The 21,029-nt window shown below is 39.8% G+C and overlaps 1 protein-coding gene across 1 annotated transcript; it reads right to left on the minus strand.

The window, feature by feature from the left end:
* Nucleotides 1-6,018: 6,018 nt before the first annotated feature.
* LOC100710008 (transforming growth factor beta-3) lies at nt 6,019-19,943 on the minus strand. Its single transcript, XM_003455598.5, has 7 exons — nt 18,897-19,943; nt 14,828-14,991; nt 12,466-12,595; nt 12,242-12,349; nt 10,220-10,385; nt 9,875-10,028; nt 6,019-7,823 (listed from the first exon to the last, which is right to left on the minus strand). Exons 1-7 carry the CDS (start codon nt 19,240-19,242, stop codon nt 7,665-7,667), a joined length of 1,227 nt encoding a protein of 408 aa, XP_003455646.1. The 5' UTR covers nt 19,243-19,943; the 3' UTR covers nt 6,019-7,664.
* Nucleotides 19,944-21,029: the final 1,086 nt, after the last annotated feature.

Here is a 21,029-nt window from a genome sequence, read left to right on the forward strand (position 1 = left end):
AGGTCTGTCTTACCATTACCTAGAGAGTAATCTAAAAAGTATTACTGCTTAAAAATCCATTTGATTTAAGATTCTTTTTTCTATATGTGTGTGAGCACAGAAAAATATCAGCCAAGGCAAACACAAATACATCAAAGTATGCTTTAAATATCCCACAGATGTCCTACTTTAGCCCAACTCCTCATGTTTCTCTGAGCGTTTATAAAGTAGTAGGTAAAGCATCAGGGCCTATAACTTGATGTAAATGGAGAAGGTGTTTACAGCTATGAAGAGACAAAATAAATGTTCTAAAGGAAACTTAAACTCAGCTTCTGGCAGTGTTACACGCATTCCTTCAACAAAGAAGTCCTTTTATAATTTTATAGTCAGGATCATGAACAGTTTGACTGTGTGTGATGTCCATGTATATACTGATAGTCTTCAGAATGATTTAAAACTAAGAGCTTGATATCATGTCATAAATGTTAAACCTCAACCGCTATTAAAAAAATGTAATAGCGGAACAAGGGTTGGACAATTATACTATTATTGATTTTTGAGTTTGTGTATTGTAGAAATGGTTGTGTTTGAGCAAGCAAAGCTAAGTGAAAAACTAAGAACACCCCCACTGCTCATACAGAGAACTTCTATAAAGGCAGAAGATTTGTCAGTTTGCTGGTCTGGAGCTTTCAGGTGGGTGTTAGCGCAATGCCACAACCTTCCCATGAGTAGAAATTTAACTTCACACCACAGTAAATGTGTTAAATATGAAAGTTCGTGGCAACCTATTGGGTTGGGCAAAGGTTATCCCAACTGTCAATCTGATTCATAACAGGGCTGATTCATTAGGTTTGTAAAGTGAACAAACCACAAGACGTCTGGAACAATGTCATTTGTGGAGATGTTTGGTCATAATACACAGTGCCACATGTAGAAAAAACAAAAGCAGTATATCAGAACAAACACCTCAAACAAGGAAATATGAGATGGCCATTTTTATTTTGCCACCTTATATTTCCTTGTGTCCTCTCTCTCCTTTGGTTACTGGGAAATTGTTCCCCAAACAGGAAGCATAAGCAGGGACCTTGGTCCATAAAATGGTAAAATGGTAAATGGCCTGTATTTGTATAGCGCTTTACTTAGTCCCTATGGACCCCAAAGTGCTTTACACTACATTCAGTCATCCACCCATTCACACACACATTCACACACTGGTGATGGCAAGCTACATTGTAGCCACAGCTGCCCTGGGGCGCACTGACAGAGGCGAGGCTGCCGGACACTGGCGCCACCGGGCCCTCTGACCACCACCGTTAGGCAACAGGTGAAGTTGTTTTGCCCAAGAACACAACGACTGAGACTGTCGGAGCCGGGGCTAGAACCGGCAACCTTCCGATTACAAGACGAACTGTAATCGGAAGGTTGGCCCCATGGATGGACGATCCCCATCAATGGGGGCATCCAATCTCTCCCCATATTCATGCTACATATGGAACTAGTCACGCTTCTGACCTGATATGCTGCTTTGGGGGGTGCTAGAAAGTCTGCATGACTCCCTGCCCTGTGCACACTGGTTTTTGCCTTCAGTGTTTTTGTTTTGTTTTTTCCATCCAGGACTACTGTCCATCTAAATTGTAGAGCATGTACTCCTGTTATAGAGTTATCATTTGTAGAAGGAAGATTATGTTTCTTTCTTCTAAACCTTATGGTGTAGTTTAAGGGAAAATGGCCATTTTGTGTAATTCTCACTTCTTCACTCCTCAGAGAAGCGAGTTTTGTGTAATGGTGTGTGCTGATTTTAAAGGGCGTGCAAATTATAATGTCACACTGTCTGTCTTCCCACAGTTTGCTTCCCTCCTCTCTTTGTCTCTCCTCTCTCCTATTATTGGAATACTGTCACGGAAACGCACACTCTGCTGTAATATAATGCTGTAGTTTGATCCAGACCTCCCATTCATTTGTTTAGCTATAAAGGTCTATGAAGTTGATACATGTTTACATATTTGTTCACCCCTTCACTCTTTTCCAGTAACTATGGCTGATGGCTTGACTCGTGCATGTATGTGTGTATGTGTATGTATGTGTGTGTGTGTGTGTTCTTCCCATCGCTGAATTACACAACTCTTTCCACCCTGGGGCCTGAGAACTAGTCTGATGTGACCTGATGATTTTATTGCAGCAGCAGTCTATTTTGACTCTTTCTCTCTAGCTCTCCCCCTCACACACACACTCACACACACACACACTACTTTCCCTCTGTCTCTCACTTCCCCCTCTAATTTTTTTTCTACCTCCACATCTGTTAATCTGCTCAGGGAATAGCAGCACAGTTTTCCAAACCTCTGTGCATTTACGTGTCATGCAATTCATCATTGGTAAGTCTTGGATGAGCACAAGTTCTGAGAAAGTCAGACTTCAACCCAGAAAAGGACCCTGAACTCAAATCAGATTATGGCTTGCTCATCCAGCCAGTAGCTGGGAACTGGAAATAGGTTTATTGCAGGTTTGGGCTTGAGGTGGTCAGCTTTCCTCTAAGAGAAGCAAACAATGTTCTTATCTGCACCTTCAAACATAAAAGATGAAAGTCCAGGCTTAGCAGAATCCAGATGCATTTTACTCCCTATCAGGGTTTTTTCAGTGATTTTCAAACAAACAAAACAAACAACCTTTATTTGTCACATACACAATTATACAGAGTACAACATGTAGTGAAATTCTTCTGTCCGAGCTGCGTACAGGCTGCAGACATAGCCGCGCCATTCCAGGGCTTGGTAAGGAACGACAGTTGCATTTGTTGCCAATTAAAATGAATAAGCCACAAGAGATAATATTACCTGTGAAGTTTCTTGTGTTGGATCCATTTAGCTAGTGAGCCCCACGAACCAATGAAAGACTAGTATTTGTTGTTGTTACCAGGTTGCTGCTCATATAGTCGATGGCAACAAATGCAACTGTCGTTCCTTACCAAGCCTTTCACTGAAGTAGACGCTTTAGTGTATTTCCTTCATGTGTTTCAGTGTCTGACTGTGCTCAACAATGTGGCTCGCCACTATGTGGCCCAAAATGAGCCCTTGCCTGAATAAGAAGACCCAAGCCAAGGTGCCGCCTCTGTTAGGAAAGGCCTTATCGTGGCTAACTCCTCAGCCCATTCCATTAAACTGACATGAGAAAAAGATATTTGGATATTTTACTCTTCCTGGGAGTCCGCTGGTTCTATCTACAGACATAAAGAAGTAATCCAGTTGCAGAGCTTTTAATGTATATGTAGCATTTATGTATACTGAAGCAATAAGAGCCCTAATTTTTGTGAAACTGAATTTTTTTCACAGGGCCAAACTGCGGACTAGGACACAAGTAAGTTACATGTCGTCTGCTGGCTTTCGTTGATGGTTGAAAGTCACTCATGCATGAGGCACAGCCGCTCTGTACCAGTAATGTGTGTTGTTGGTACAGGGCTGTCTGTAAACCCATTAAAGCCTCGACCCCTGTTTTTAGACCTCGTCATGCCCTCTGGTCTTTGTGTTTCCATCATTGTGCTTCATTTCTGATTAATTGTGACAGGGAACAATAATGGGCACGTAGAGAAACGGAATTCTCTCTGGCTACTTGTCAGTCCGTATTAGCTCAACCAACAACCCCTCCAATCGGTGTAACCCATTAGCAGAGCTGACATAAAAATATAAGCAACCTCTGATCACTCAATCTTTTTACAAGCAACTAAACATTTGGTAACAAGCCATCAATAACACCAACTTTTGGGTAAAAATTGCACAAGATCTGCCTGTTGTTCTTTTTCATTCATTTTACTCTAGTGTGTGTGATATTCCAGTTACAAATGCTAATACAATCTTAAATGTTTACATGTACATTTCCCACTTTATAAGTTTGTCTTCAAAATTGCAATTAATAGTTTAGTAAAGTAGTAGTAATAGTAAGTTAACTATTCTTAGATTTAACTTTTAAATACATCATTATCAAACTTTTACAGATGACAAAGTAAGAACAGCCAGAGTCATGCAGCTACTGGGGAAGCCTGTGTGGGGACTATGCACATACACAGCACTGGAGTAATATCCAGTGATTATTAGTATTATTAATAACAATTTCTATCATATGTCTTTTAAAGAGCCTATTTCCATTGTAATAATCTTTTGAGCTTCATCAGCAAATTTAAAGGAATGCATGTATTAACTTATTCCAGATTTTTTTTAATCCACTGTTGGTTACATACCAAACTGTGTTGACATGGCCACATAAGCAAATAGTGAGCGTGAGTGACCCAAGATAATTACCCTAATGTACAGTGCTGCTCAAAAGACTTTCATATCATGTTTTAAATTGGTCTCGAGCAAAGTTCTCCAACATTTCTTAAGGTCTTTCAATGATTTTCTTTGGAAATTTGCTCCTTTTGCACCTTTTTCCCTTGTTTGTTTGTCAAGGTATTTAACACTGACCTGTGACTCATTAGAGTACTTAAAAAATCACCTAACTCAAGGAATGAACCAGTTTGTGTCCACACACCACAGACAACTTAGAAAAGAACAATTTTTAAATTGTGTCTTTAAGTTTGATTATTAGCATTGTGTTGCAAACACATGGAATTTGTTCTCATTTCTCTTTAACTGAATCTAAAAGAAAACAAAACAAAGATAGCACCGCCTGACTAGCATAAATAGTATTTTTGCGCTAACCAGGTGATTAACAAAAAGTTATTTGCTGAAAACTTGACATATCTCGGTATGGTTTGCAGCATGTCCTTAAAAACAATTAAAGAAACTGACTAAGTGAAGATAAAAAGAAAAAGTTAGCCTTAAAAAAAATGGAAGGATGGTTATCAAGAAGCCATTCCTAGAGAAGGAAAATATGGAGAAAAGGCTAAGATATGACACATTACACAAGAACTTGACTGAAAATCAGTGGCAGCAGGTCTGATTAAATTTGCAATCAATATGTATCGAGGAGGTCGAGGTATAACAATGAGTGTCTACAGTCATCTGTAAAACACGGGACAGGCTCTGTCATGGTTTGGAGCAGCATTTCAGACAGTGGTGTTGGAGATCTTGTCAAAACTGATGAAATTATGAACACAAAAAAGTACCATAAGATTTTGATCCAGAATTTTATACCACCTGCAAAGTTTCTGATTGGTAGCGGCTTTGTTACCTAGATAGAAAGGGCACACAAACAAACACTCTCAGTCATGGATTGACCTTCCCAGAACTTGGATGTTAGTAATAATTGAAGCAGTGTGGGATCATCTTGACAAAGAACAAGCAGCCAAGGCAGCCAACATCCAAAGAAGAGCTTTGAATGTCTTTCAAGTAGTCTGGAGAACTATTCCTGAAGACTCCTTAAAGAAATGACAAGAAAGCCTGACTAAGAGAGTTCAGGCTGTTTTGAATAAAAAAGGTTTTTATACCAAATAATGACTTTAAGTTTGCTTGTTTTTGTGTGTTTCGATAACTTGCTGCGCCTATGTCCCTACAAAGAAATAAGGGGTGGCGTGTGACTTTTGCACAGTACTGCAAGTAACAGCATGAACTTAGGCACCGCTGTAAAAACTGTCTGGCTCTACCACTGAAAGCAAGTATCAAACTCGGAGGAGAATACATACCTAGGTATGAGGCGGTACTGAATGTAAAATGCCTTTTTTTTCAGTTTTTTTGCGTGATTTATGCTATCCATTTTATGAAAAACAAGGAAATAAAGAGATGCCTGTGCAGTAATATGCTCTTAAAATAAGAGTAATTGCTTTTTGCCTGGGAAAGCTGTTAAGCAGTAACCCCTGAGAAACTTGAATTTATCACTCTGGTTAAAAAAAAAAAGAGGCTGTGCATGCGCCTGCAGGAAACAGGTGGGGCTGGTGAGATTCAAGAAAGAAAAATTATGTTTGCATGGAACCAAAACATTATGTGAAAATAGCATTTTAAATGACATTTCAATAAGGCAGACAAGCACAGTTCATACATTCATCATCTCCTAATTTGGAGTTAAATGTTTGCACAGATTTGATCGTTACGCTTTAAAAAGGGGCTCATAGACTTTTGCATGATGTCTTTTTAATAACAATCATTTTATCAAACAACATGACTGCCAAAAAAACAAAACAAAACAAAAACAACATGACCTAAATGTCACCTAAAGGCTAGATGACTCCGATTGGGCAAATGTCAAACAGTACAGGGATTCAGAAATGAGTCGGAGAAAATGAGGTCTAACTGTACATCAGGCCACTGTCATGTTATAACTTTTCCTCCACTCCCTCTTCATTTCTGTTCCATTAGGACTTCACACTGTAAGAGAGCACCAAAACAAACAGAGACAGAGCAAACGGGAATGAAAGACTGCAGTGTTTTGGGGAGCCCGGACTGCACATGTAAATTCCTTGTCAGCGGGCTGGAGTGAAGGGTGACAGGTGAGTTGACAGGAGACAAAAGAAAGAGAAGAAAACAGCTGCACTAAAAAATGGCCTTTAGTCAGACAAATAAGGGGATTCCACATAACAGGTTAAACTCCTATATGGACAATAATGTTGCATATTCTTTCTAAATCACAAAGGAAATGTAACAGTACCCACAGTTTAATATAAAACTGTTACACGTCAATTTTCTTCCCAGTTAGTGAAACAATCACTATACGACAAGTTGCATAACAGACTAAATCTGCTATTAATGTAAAAGAAGTCTCATAAAAACCTGTTGCATAACATGTGTTCTTTTCCAGTATATTCTTTGATGTCCCAAAAATAATTTGAACCTGTTAAAGATGAAAACTTCCAGTGAATGGCAGTGTGCTCGTGGCTAGTTTCCATCACAGTTCTTCCCTTCCATACAGGTCCCCTCTTCTTCTTCTTCTTCCATTCGTTTTAATAGATTCACCGAGAAAAAAAAATAAAAACGAGACCATTGCTGCTGGCTGGCCAAAAAAAGAAAAGCTTGGCTCAACCTTCTTTGTTCATTGACTTTCCATTGCAAATCCAGCAGGCATTCTCTCTCAGCTCTCCTTTTCCCTGACCACAGCTATGGCTTTGGATACAGCAGCAAGTCTGTCCTTTCTCCTTTTGTGTTTGAAGATAATGCCCACTGTTTGAAGTGAAGGGAATTTAAGGCAAGTTTAAGGAAAAATCGGGCCTGAAAGAAGAGACCTGTCTATATTTGTGACGACTAACAATGTAAAATCAAGGCTAGATTCAAGAAAGAGTTACACAAAAATACTACAACGTAGGCCTCTTTGAGTTATTATTGATGAAGCAGCTATAGTTAGTTTTTTTGTTGTTTTTATTTTAATTTCTTTCATTTTGTCACAAATAGGTGCCCTTGGCAATCTAGCCTCTAAAGTGTGTTGTCCATCCTCACAAATACAGGGGGAAATATTTTAAGCTCAAGTCTTATTTGGGACTATTTTTTTTAGTTAGATTCAAATTAAACTACTTTACTTGTCAACCAGAACGAATTGAGGGAAACAATAAAAATTAGTATCAAAATATCAAGTTTGTTTGTTTTGGGGGTTTCTGTTTTTTGAGAAAATCTGCATCATTAAAAATGCGCCACCTCCTGAGTGGTCTTCAAATCTAAGCCATGAGGCCACAGTTTAAGTATTTGTCACAGCTAAAAGTCCAAAAGTCATGCATGGGTTTGGTCTGTACCGAGTAAAATCCTGCCACACTGCCTCACATTCATGTCCTCTCAGCTACACTTGCAAGACTTGACAATCATGTTGGAGAGCTGCTCCACTTTAGGTGTCCGTCCAGAGTAGTAGAGTATAGTGAGGGGTTCCAGGTCTTGGGGGACACAGCAGGGGGAGGCAGATGCCTCTGGATTCAGAGTGTTGTAGAGGCTCAGCAGCTATTGAAAAGCACATAGAAATTAAATAATTATAAAATTCACATTTGTTTTGTGTACTGTGTGTCTCTTCCTATGTGATATTACATGGCAGAGACATGGCACACAAAGAGTTCTGTGCAGAAATCCATGAGAGAAAGTAGTAACAGCAAAGAGCCTCTGCCCCTCTACCAGAGAGCCAAACATCTGGTTTTTTACAGCCAAACTGGAGAAATATACACTCACTAGCCACTTCATTAGGTACACCTGTTCAACTGCTCATTGACGCCAATATCTAATCAGCCAAACACATGGCGGCAACTCAGTGCATTTAGTCATGTAGACATGGTGACGACGACCTCCTGTTCAAGTTCAAACGGAGCATCAGAATGGGGGAAAAAGGGTGATTTAAGTAACAGTGAACGTGGCATGTTTGTTGGTGCCAGACAGGCTAGTCTGAGTATTTCAGAATGTGCTGGCCTGCAGGGATTTTCCCACCAAACCATTTCTAGGACAATTTTCAAACAATAGTCCGAAAAAGGGAAAATAACCAACCCTGGGCAAATATCAGTATGAAAGACGAACATAGCTACTGTGACATCACCCATTGGTTTGTGAAGTCCTGTTCTGAAGCCTCGTGATGAGCCCTTCCCATGTCGCCACCTTGGTTGCAAAAACTGGACATGACGAGGCTGGGCAGCTCTGACTGCGACACCATACGCTTATCGCCTAACAACTTGTGACTGACAACTCATGAGCCAATGAGTTTGTGGTTTCATACCACGCATATGGTGCATGAAACATGGTATGATGTACACTGGCAAAAAACAATAACAATATGAAAAAAGAGTGACTGTACCTACAAGCTTAGACTACGGAGGTCAAAACAGAAAGCTGTTTTCCCATAGACTTCTATAAGGCCAGAAGTCTTTTTGCAACCACAACTATTGCCATCTGGTGACCTTCAGATAGAATGCAAGTTTAAGACACTTCTGCATTGATGGAGTTTTCTGACCCACAAGGTACGTCCATGTTTTATACATGAACAACGCAAAAAAGCAAAAACACTTTGTTTATATCAGACATCAGTGGAGAATGGCCAGACTGCTTTGAGCTGATAGGAAGACAGCAGCAATTCAAATAAACCACTTGTTACAACCAAGGTATGCAGAAGGCATCTCTCAACATGACAATAAGGTCACTGTACTCTAATCGCTTCCACAGTCACCAGGTCTTAATCCAATAAACCAACTTTGGGATGTGGTGGAATGGGAGATCCACATCATGGATGTGCAGTGGATAAATCTGCAGCAACTGCGTGATGCTGTCATGTCAATATGCACCAAAATCTCAGAGGAAGGTTTCCAGCTCCTTGTTGAATCAGAACTGTGTGCAACCTGATAATAGCAAGGTATAGCTAATGAAGTAGCCCGTGAGTGTATAAACCATACCTTGTTTACTACTGATGCAAGTGCACAGATGAGGTTCATGACACACACACAGAAAAAAACCCACCATAAAAAATCATGAAAGGAACCGATTTCTGACTAAAATAGCTGTAGCTCCTTTCCTTTCCCCTAAAGCCAACTTTCTTTTGACTGGATGCCACAGCAGGTGGGGATTCATTCAGTTTACATATCAAATAAAGAATATAGCTCTTTCCCCATGTTTAAATACAGGGCTCAGTCTTGTTAACACAAAACAGCTGCCTGCAGATTCAGTGGCAAAGTGGCAAGAGTTTCTGCTAGAAGAGTTACTGCCCAAGGCATTTTTATTTTAATCAATGCAATACCTATACTCTGTGACTGATCTGTCTGTAAATACTGAAAGATAGCTTTCAGATATCTTTATCAGATATATTGATTTGTGATCAAATGGACAAGTTTTTTATATTTTGTGTAAATGTTTTTACATTGTAATTTAAAATACCACGTATAGTTTTAGTGAATATACATATAAAACATTAACATTTATGATGCATTTTTTTCTGCAATCTACAATGTACTTAAAGGTATTTTTGTTTCTGTAGCTGTAAATTCCACTGTGCAAAACTCCCTCAGCAAAATCCCACTTACCGAGCTGTGCGTTGTGTCTGAGCTCCTCAGGTAAGGGCATGGCCCAGAGCAGTAGTTGGCATCGTAACCACTGGGCTCGTGGATCCACTTCCAGTCCAAATCACGGCGGAAATCAATGTGGAGCCGGCGAACACAGCAGCTCTCCTCCGTGTTTCTGTGATGAGGAGGAACAACAAAAACATAGTCAGTCTCAAGAAATGTTTGCAGTGGAACATTTAGGTTCTCTTAATATTTAATTGTTGTATCAAATATTTAAGCTTCTGCACATGAAAGTACCATTAAAACGTGACAGCACTAAGAATAGATTTCTAAAGGACTAGCTAAAACTGGCATGAATCCCCTTACGAGAAACAGTAGTTTGTGTCCAGCGCTCTCTTGCGTCGGCGTGTTGACTGAGTGTCCAGGCGGTGGGGCGGGATCATCATGAGGATGAGATGAGGGAGATTCTGTTCCATTTTCCTCTTCAAGTGATCCAGATCCAAGCGACTGTGCTCCTCCTCTTCATCAATACCTTGATTATAAACATGATCCAAGTGCACTGTGAACAACTATTAACAACTGTGGAAAAAATCCATCCTTTTTTATCTGAGAGACCACCTTAAGTATAATTCACCTAATATAAGAGCACTTGTACTGTATTACAATTCCTCAAATTGAAGCAGCTATGCTTAAAAATGATTTCTATGTAAATAACCTCAGATTATTTACCACAATAAAGATGTGATTTGGTTATTACGAAGATTACATTTTCTTTCTTTCTTCCTGTTAGAAGGGAGTTTTTCCTTCCCACTGTCGCCAAAGCGCTTGCTCATCGGGGGTTATATGATTGTTATGGTTTTCTGTGTTTCCTTTGTGTTATTGTAGGGTCTTTGCCTTGAGGCAACTGTTGCTGTGATTTGGCGCTGTATAAATAAAAGTGAACTGAATTCAATGAAATGTTGCCATGTAAATTAGGGGTGTGTTTTAATAATCGATTCATCGATTAAAATCGATTTTGGCTTGGATAACGTGAAATCGATTCATTAAAATCCTGAATCGATTTTTTAATATACATTTATTTTGCCCGAAATGCCAGAATCTCAGGTGAAACCTCACAAAATTTCAACAACCACTAAACAGCTAAGACAGTAAATGAGAGCAGGTACACGGATTCTGCACAAGAACGTAAACACACAGCATGGACCCGCGGATCAGAATCAGTGAGATGTCGCCTTTCTCACCTGACGGGCGCTGCAGCTTTAAGCGGCTGCGCGCGCTCCCGCGGACGGCAATCACTTTCTAGCAGACAATCACTTTTTGGCACAACAACTGCACGGACACGGTTGGGGCTGAAAGCTGACAGCTCGCTGATTCTGATGCTTCGGCGGGTCCGCGCTTTGTGTTCACGCCCTTTTTGCGCTGATTCTAAAGCTGTTAGTTTTATCTCTCTCCAAACAATATTGACCGAACCAGCAGCAAAAGAAGATCCAAACTACGCTTCACATAAACATCGTCATGAATTCACTCTGACTTTTACTGTTTTGCTTCCACCACGATAAAATCACACTTCATGCACAGCTCTCTCTCTCTCTCTCTCTCTCTGTACTTCAAGAACAGTTTCCCGTCTAAAAATCTGTTTTCTGCATTATTCGCTTGCTTGTTCCGCACAAGTCTACCGTTGTTTACAGCGCTGTCGACCGCTTTTTTTTTCCTTTTACATACTTCCGAAAAGAAAACCTAATTTCTGCCGTTCAATACTGAACAAATTTAAACTTTTTAAAATTATGCAAAATGCAAAACGCTTAGCCGTGTCTCTAATAAAACCGCTGTAACGTCAGAGGTAACGTTCATATGTTGATTAATGGTTTTGTTTCGTTTTTGATGTACTGCAGATACATATTTTTATAAAATCCCAGGCCAGGAAAACCACCTTCATGTTTTTCTGTGTTTTATCTTCAGCTACTTTGACACAAAGGCATCTGCTGTGACGCTCACACCTTTGATAAAGTCTTGCGTGTGTCAGCTTCCTTTTTATAGATACAAAAATATGTAAATGTACTGATCTGAATCTGAATATTTCTGACTGTCAAAATTTCCCAGATTCAAATCGAATTTAATTGAATCGAATCGAATCGAATCAAATTGAATCGAATCGTGGATTGAATCGATTCGGGACCTTGTGAATCGGAAACGAATCGATTCTAGAAATCAGTGACGATACCCAGCCCTAATGTAAATGTATTGCAGGGATGGTAAGAAATCATAAAGAGCATAAAACATGGCTTGCACAAACCCCTAGTAGCTACGTCCATCCTATATACAGTTTTTTGTTTTTTTTGGGGGGGGGGGGAATAAAAACTGATGTGACAAAATCTCACTGTAGCTCACCTTTAAACTTGACCTCCAGGACCTCATGTTCCTTGTCAATGATGTCGCCATTTGGGCTGAAGGTGTGGCATGGACAGTGGACACTAATTTCCAAACCCATATTAGATCCTGCAATTAAGAAAAAGGCAAGCTTTCATTAACCTTAATGGTAATCCTTTATTATTCCTAATGATAACAATTCTGAGTTATTATGAAATGAGGAAATAAGGAGATCTCAGGCTCACCTCTCTTCATCAGCCACTCCCGCACTGTTTCGGTCACATCAAAGGAAATCCATTCTGCGGTACCTTTGGTCAGCACGTTCTTGGCTCCAATGAAGCGCTGCTTTCTAATGTGTTCATTTCGCCTCACGATCTGTGAAGCAACAATAAATAGTTGCTCTGAAGCCTTTTTTCTCAGCAGTTTTAGTTGTTCTTGTTCTGATTATTCAATAATAGTTTTGAATCATGTGAGGAAAGAGTGCATTCAATATATTGATAAACTATGAATACAAATGATATGAAGAAAAAGTAAATCAGATTACTCTTGCAGCTCTTTGAGACTACACTGAGGCTATGTCCACATGTACATGGGTATGATTTAAAATGGGAGTTTTTCGTTTTTGCCTTGAAATATCTCTTTCCACGTGAAAATGCAAAAAACAATGTCCACTGCTGTCAAAAGCATACCAGGTGGCACTACAGTATAACTCTAACAATACAGAAATGTTGACAAACAATGAAACTGCACACACAAAACTGACACTCACACATCTGACTTTCCTCATTCATTTCATGCCTAGATTTAAATTTTCACCCTGGAAGGGGTTTTTCAAAAGCTCCAATTTCAGTGACCGTAAAATGACAGTAAAATGCCATTTATGTGTTGGAAAAGGCTAAAACCTATAGAAAAGCTACATTTATCAAAATACGTGTGTAGACGGACTGCAGGCAAGGGGTGTTTTTAAGCTAAATGCTAATTCCCACCTTTGTATAATAAGTCATATCATGTCATAACTGTTCAAATGATGAAGAAGGTTTTAAGTGGCAAAAGACAAAAATGACCAAACATGCATTTTTTACATCAGCCAGACCCAATATGCTAAAATTTAATGGTGCTATATCTTAAAAAAAATGTTTGTTTTTTTTAATTTAACAAAAGTCCAACTCTGCTGTTATAACAGCTGTCACAGTTACTTTTTAGTTAAATTCCCCATTAATGTTGCTTTTCGCAGTGTTCCAGTAGATTGTATCATTGCATTTGATAAAATCGGACTAAACCTTGTCTTTCCATTTTTGTTGGCTTGTATTTATTTCTTTATAACTAAAGACATGTGGGAATGTGCATAAGATCTATAAATTTACATTTTACTATTTCTGTTATTATTTACTTAAGTTTTGGCAAGGTTGCCACAGGTCCCTGGTTTTTCTGTGGAATTTGGCTATTTGGCAGGAACATGCTATAAATACCTCCTCTGTCACCAGAGCAGGATGCAAAAGAGCTTTTTTCCAACCGCTATTAAGTTGCTGAACAAGTTATGACCTGTTTATTTATTTATTACTATTTTTATTGACAGACATCTTATTTTTGTATTTTGCACACATCTAAACTATTCTTTTTTCTTGTGACCTTCTAATCTACAGCTTTTTTTTCCATAGGTTTTTCCACACACTTTTTACTTGTTAAACTGTGGTGTGACAATAAAGTTTAATCTGAATCCATTTTGGAGGTGTTTTTCGGTCAGTGGGTTGGGCAGATCTATTTTTATGAAAATAAAAAGCCAGATTTTAAACAGAATCATTTATTTGCACCAAAATCTTACAAAACCAACCACATAACACAGCATACATGTAAATACCAACATGCCAACCATGTGTATGTAAGCACCTGCACACACACCAGATTGCTATGATGCTTTTAACTGCCAAGATTAATACCAACTCTGGGTACTATGTTAATAGTATATTTTTCTGTCATTTAATTGTGTATCGGTTACTTTGGTGTAGCATTGGGGAGGTCCTTATCAGCAGGAAAAGTTGTAAAAGTTAAGAAGCTACAATTAAAATTTACCCCCTCTTTCACAGTTTCCAAAAACAAGTGGGCCGAATTGGAGTCTTTTCTGGACCAATTCTGGTCCCCAGGCCGCATGTTTGACACCCCTATCTTAGATCCTTATAACAGAATATTGCACTGAGGACATTAACTACAATATTCAGTACTAGAGATCTACACATAACCATAATTAAGATCATTATAGACATTTGTAGATGTGCACTACTTGTTCTTCGATAACACTGTCTGTGGCTAACTGTCCCGGTCCTGCAAAGATCTTACAGGCCTGCTGAACCTTTCAGTTGTTCATCTATTTGTTACCTATGTGCCTAACTGCAATCAAGTCATAATTGTCTATTTTTTTTGTTAATTGGGGCCTGAAATAACAATAGAATTGACTAGCTATTTCAAGACCGGTTTTTCAACAGTTCAGAATTGTAGTGGTATTTTTCTTTTGTTTGTTTTTCCTTGTATACAAAGATTACATCCAGAAAAAGTATTTGCGGTCTGCCTTTAATCTAGGTAGAAGGACAAGGAAACGGTACCTTTACGCACCTGGTAGAGCTCAATCCGCTGTTCGTTCCTCTTGGCAGTCGAGTTTGGAACTCTCAGCGCTCGAAACTCTGCTCTGAACAGGTTGGTCGCGTTCCTCTCCATGGCGGAGACGTTAAAACGGAAAACCTTAGAAGTAATGCTTTTTGGGCAGTAAGACAGATCGTCTGGAACAAATAGAATAAAACAAATGTTTTGTGAGGGAGCACGCTTAGAAGCATTTTATGTCCAAAGACAGATAAGAGAGATGGACCTTGTATAGGTAAAGATACACAGTTCAAATCCGATCTTGGCCATAGTGGTTCTGTGCTGTCTGGCACTACGTTTATCACAGTGAACGACTAGTGTTGCTGCCCACCTTAATCACAACTTGTCAGTGTTTCTCTAACACATTTTGTCTATATTTGGTGGAAATGAAAATGTTGTCACTGAAATAGCATTATTTAGCTTAGTATGATCTCACCTATCTGGTATCAAAAACCTTCCTATCCTCAGTCCCACTGACAACTTTTTGGACCTGAACCCTTTCTGACCATGATGACTTCTCCACAGCCCAACCTCAGTCCTTGAGACATGCCAGACTCTGTATAAGTACCATGCTATAAAAGGAAATCTTTCCGATGTTTGTTGTCCACACTCTCAACACAGTAATTTGTCAGTCTTGTGGCAGCCTTCTGCTTCATTTACACCTGCCATGGCCTCGAGTTGGTTCACAGAGGAGCCTTAAGGTCATTCAAAGGTCAACGTATTACCTCTGAACCCCATCAAAAAGCCAATGTATGTAAATGAGGTAAAGAGAGTGATGTCACTGGCCCAGATTCAAATTTTCATTCCACAAAGTCAGACTCCACGCACGCTTATGCCTCATGCAGGCAGCACCATCGGCGCTGTGGCTTGTAATCACCGACAGTCTACTGTCTTAAAGGAGTAGTTTGATATTTTGTAAAACTTACATTCCCACTTTCTCGCTATAGGTTACGTGACAAACGTGACATCACTGGTATGCATACCACCCAAAAAAAGAATGGAGCGAGCTAACAGCTAGTCACACATCATTTCATTCTCAAAAAATAATAGGAGCTAATGTTGGCAGCTAGGTGCAGTATTCTTGGTGTGTGGTAATACATGATGTCATTCACAAGCATGTGCCTATTGTGGAATGATAATAAAATCTGTGGCCACCTTTAATGAATGACAGTACGTCCTAAAGTGTAATCAAGGTTAAATAACACAGACCTCTAGAGCGTAATTGGATACAAACAAGTCATGTGACGTTGAAAAGAAAAAAAAACTGACACGGTAGAGGTTTGGGAGTATAGTTAATGAATGTATTAACAGAGCCGGATACAGCACCACTGCTCAGTCTTGCTGCTACGCTCTCCAAGTACCCATTTGCATTTGAATTGAAAACAGTCCCTGTGGTCCAGAAAGCATTTTTTCCCCGTAGACCGCCATTATCAAAAGAGACATCTGTAAAACTGTTAAATACGATGGATCAAATTCATGGAGTCTTTATATTCATAAAAATTCCCACTAGCCACAAAAGTGAGTTTTTATTTCTTGTCTATGGACTGCAGCTTGTGGGAGAAACCAGTGAGTGGGCAGCTAATGGTGTTACCACAACAACAAAGCTTCACTAAGAGCTACAAAGTGTTCGAGTCACTTTAAGATGGGTTACAGTGTTTCTACCCAACATTACACAAAACAGTCTCTCAGTAAAACCTTACCAAGTCTTATCTGCACCTGAATCTAATCTAACTTTAACTGTAGCTTTATCATGTCACAAAAGAGATTAGGGGTGCTTTGTAAAAGGTATCCTGGTAATAGGCGTGGCAGATCAAAAAGTGCTTCGTCTGTATGTGTTGAGGGCAATGAAAGCTGATGTAATTTGTTTTTATTTTGAAAGATCTGTTGGAGAGAAGTTTGACACATCATTTGAAAAAGTACTTTAAAGAAGTTGGGGATTTGTCTCCATCTTTTACATAGATTTTGAGTAAATAAATAAAAAAACCCTGCATTTTTCTGCAGGAGAAGACATGTTTTAAATTTGCTTGAGCTGTTGATGAACTGGGTTAAAACAGAGGTGACCTTACCCATTTGCTCCCATTGAGGTAAAACTTATAAAACTTAAGTTCAGAAATGATTAATGCCTGTGTTCTTGTATGAAGAAGTAAACTGGATAAAGGTGGAGCATACATTGCTTTAAATGTTGTTTTAATCTAAAAGATGTTTGCGTTGCTTTTTTTTTTCTTTCCTGCAAAATTCAAGTGGACCTCAACAAATCTGAAAGTTCATCATCTTTCCTTCTCCATCATATGAAAATCACATTACCCACTCTCAGTTTAGGGGCTGAATGAATACAAGTGGATATACTGGGCATTGACAGAATGCATATTTCCAAGTATGAGATCACACTGGACATAATAAAAAAAACACTGGCATACACACACAACCCTTGTATTTAAGATTTTGTCATCAATCGGCGTGTGTTATTTTTGTTTAAACACCAGTGAACAGTACACCATATATAAATCTTTGTCGTCACATTGTCGTACCTCGAGATCATCCGTGGCTCTCAAATCCAGCTACGTGTCCACCATCTCAAGGCACCTATTTCCTGGTGTTTTTGTCAAAAACCATTTTGTGAGATTTGAAACAGAACATTGCTGAGGGAAAGTAGGTCTTTTGAGAAACACCTGTTGATTTCAAAGGGACTGTGATGCAATGGTCTTGGCTTTGCTCTAGACCATGAGGCCCGCTTCGCCTCTCACACACGCACAGCAGTTATCCTATTCTGCTTTTTCGGTAATCCAGACTCAGTCGGACCACATGCCACTTGAATTTCCTTCAAGTGCTGACACATGTCCCTCTAGCACAGGTTTTCCAATTACAGTTTGTAGCTTTTTATTCTAGAAAGGAGAAAGTCAAATATGGGTTTAACACGTGTAGAGGAAATAATGTGAGCCTAAGCAGTCTTTATGTGTTATTTTAACAAATATTTCACATCTAAATTTAAACTCATTTTAAGCCAAGTAATGACTTGTTACCTATACCTGCTGGCAATATGAGATGCCGGCATAGTCTTTAGACTTAATTTGGTTTAGGGCTCAGCTTCACACATGGTTTAGCAAAGTTAAACCTGAGCTGTCCTGTATGTGATCTCATTCTCGTGGGCCACCCGTGAGCACAATTAACTAGCCAAGATAGCCAGTGGGGTCACTTTGAGCTCCATCTCAATAGGCAAGTGGGTGGCACCAGCATTAGGGCTACAGGAGAGCCAACTCCTCCCATGCAGAGGAACTCCAAAGCAGAAAAGAGTCCTTCTATCCCAGCTAATGGGGAGGTCCTGCTGCCTAGCTTTTCCTGCTCATTTCTGATAACTTTTCCAACTCCTTCTTCTATAGGCATCCCCATCTGCCTGCGCAGATGTCCCTCTCATTTGAACCTGACTGAAAAGGAAATGGGAACATCTGGGATGGGAGACATGAACCATAGAGAGGGGAAAAAACAAGGCGAATAAGAGCGGAGTCAGGAGTGGGAGGAGAGTAGCCTTCCTGGAACACAGGTTCAGACATAAAACAGGTTGGCGAGCACAAAAGAAATAAAGCATATCTTTCACAAGGGCACTGCTTTCTGTTCGCCTTTCAGTTTTACAAAAATTCAAAGAAGAGTTTTATACAATTAAACATTAATCTGCTAAAGGGGATTTTTTTTTTTTTAATGTTTGAGATGATTATGTGACACTAACCAGTTTCCAGGACAAACACTAAAAAGAGGATTTAGTCTGTAAAAGAGGGGACGGCTTAAATGGGGTTAAACGTGGAATATCAAAAAATAAATATTATGATAAAAATAATATCATAAAACTGAAAGAGGCTTTTGATAGCTAGAAATTTTATCAATCTAAAACTGTCAATGAAACGAAATGACATAATTGCTGTTTTGAGTCTTGTGCCGCTGGGTTTAGGCGTACACTCTTCGTTTGATGCGTAATTACGCACTATGGACACGTTGGTGGCTGGCATAAGTTGGAGAAAGGGAGCTTGGCTGTCTGAAAAAGTGCGATACTTACTGTTCTCCGGCGGTCCGTTGTCCATGTTGAATTTGTATATCTCTTTGGCATAGTACTCTGTCTCTGTGTTGTCTTGACCGCAACTCTGCTGCCGATCCCTCCCCAACTCCTCCAGTAGCTCCTTGGTGCTGTTATACAACGCTTGGATTTGATAGGGGATTTTACTCGGTCCAAGGGATTGTGGAGGACTAGTCAGCCGAAGTTTGCTCAAAATTTGACCCCGTATCGCCTCGACCCGCTTCCTTTTCACATGGTCAATATCCACAGTGGCACAAGTTGACAGGGATGAGCTCAAAGTTGCGCAGTTGAGGAGGATGACAAACAGTAAAGCCTTACCCAAATGCATCTTTCTCTCTGCATTTGTTCGCTCGACGGTTGAAATGTGTGGAGGACTACCAGGGTCCGTGTCAACTATCCGTCAAAATCACAGTCCTGTGACCTATGGTTCTTCTTGTACTTCTCTAAACTTCCCTTGGAAACTATTGCTTAAAAACTCCTCGCTTGATTCGTTTTCTTGTCCCCTTTGCCAGCGGAAATCCAATTTTGTGTTCGCCCATTAGACACAACTCAATTCAAAGTCCCGAAAAAGACGTTCTCCCACATATATGAAATTGATCCGTAGAAACAAGCAATCTGGTCTTTTGCATACTTGTGCTCACTCCAGCAGATTTATCCGGTGGCCTGGCACACTTCTCCTCTAAGTCTGTATCACTTAAATGTAGAGTCGCCTTATTGTCTCAGAGGAGGCAGACCGCAGGTTGTCCCGTTAACGAGGTATATGCGACTCTGAGCGGTCGGTATGGCCTCACATGAGCTTTATAGCGGTCGTTTCTGACGTTTTGATGGAGGAGGGTCCCCGGGAGTGCCCAAAACGTAACCGGGCAGTGAATGCAACGCTCCAGTCATCAACTCTGACATAATAAGCAAGTTTCACGGGCAGGCCCATCAAACAGCCGGGACAATTTAAGCTCTAGCCCACATTTGTTTATTTACTAAGGTATTTGAAGTGGTGTTCAGGTCTGGTCTTGTGGTCCCCGTTTGTGTGAGTGTGAGTTCGCGTGTGTCTTTATAGTCGTACGTCGCTGTAAATTATAACGGTGTTGAAATCTCAGTTGATGCATCTTCTGATTGTCTGCTGTCGTATGCCCCCTAGTGGCAAGTTGTGCCTCTTGCAGTTGCCAATTTTGCTTCCCCATCAAATTGCTCAAAGAGCCTTACACTTGAAAAGGATGTAATACTGTGTGGTGTTTATTGTCCAGATACAAAAGTTTGGTGTTATGTCTTTGCTTCTAAACAGCCCCGGAGGAAAGCTGTGGTAGCAACTTTAACAACGGCAATAAACAGAGGTCACAAAGTTTACACATAAAAAAATCCATAAAGATAACAAGTGATAATTCACTGTTGGGTATTTTTGTATGTGTTTGTTTTGCTCTGTTGTCTGATTTTGGAGTCTTCCCACAAAGACCAGCACAAAACAGGGCAGCGGTTGTTGTCCAAGGTTGCGCTCAGATTACATAGATCCTTTTCAAACGTCACTTTCAGGCAACGTGATTACATTACTGTTGAAAAGAACCAAAGTTTCCTCGCTGTCAGCGCAGATTTTCCCATGCCCTCTGCAAACCGCCATCCACACAGAATTTATTTTTTTTGTGCTGTCTGAAGGCCTTGGAAGCCTGTAAGTTATTATATATTTACAGCCCCCCAACTCCACCCCTCACCCAGCTTGTTTTATCTCTATTCATAGAGCATATTCACATTTCTCAGACCTATTTTAAGTCGAAGCTCAGTCAGACACTGGAGGCCCCGTACCCAAACATGGCATTTCGCTGTGTTTATTTTGCCCACCAGTTTGCATAGCAAGAATAATTTCATACAATGGCCAAACTTGGTAAATATTTGGCATTAAGAGTAAGCTCAGGTGTGTAAGTGCATCATATACATATTTATTGGTTGACTTTGCAGGGGAACATTATTGGATATATATGCAGACTTATAGTTAAATCCTAATTTTGACGTGAATCCAACCCACTTACTGTCTGTTTTTTTTTTTTTACAGCCAGATGTCTTCTCAGAAAAACATGGCTCATACTCTTTATGCAATAACTCTGACTTCTATTTACTCTTTGATTAGTT

This window comes from Oreochromis niloticus, linkage group LG15 (assembly GCF_001858045.2).
Source record: "Oreochromis niloticus isolate F11D_XX linkage group LG15, O_niloticus_UMD_NMBU, whole genome shotgun sequence".
Classification (NCBI taxonomy): Eukaryota; Metazoa; Chordata; class Actinopteri; order Cichliformes; family Cichlidae; genus Oreochromis; species Oreochromis niloticus.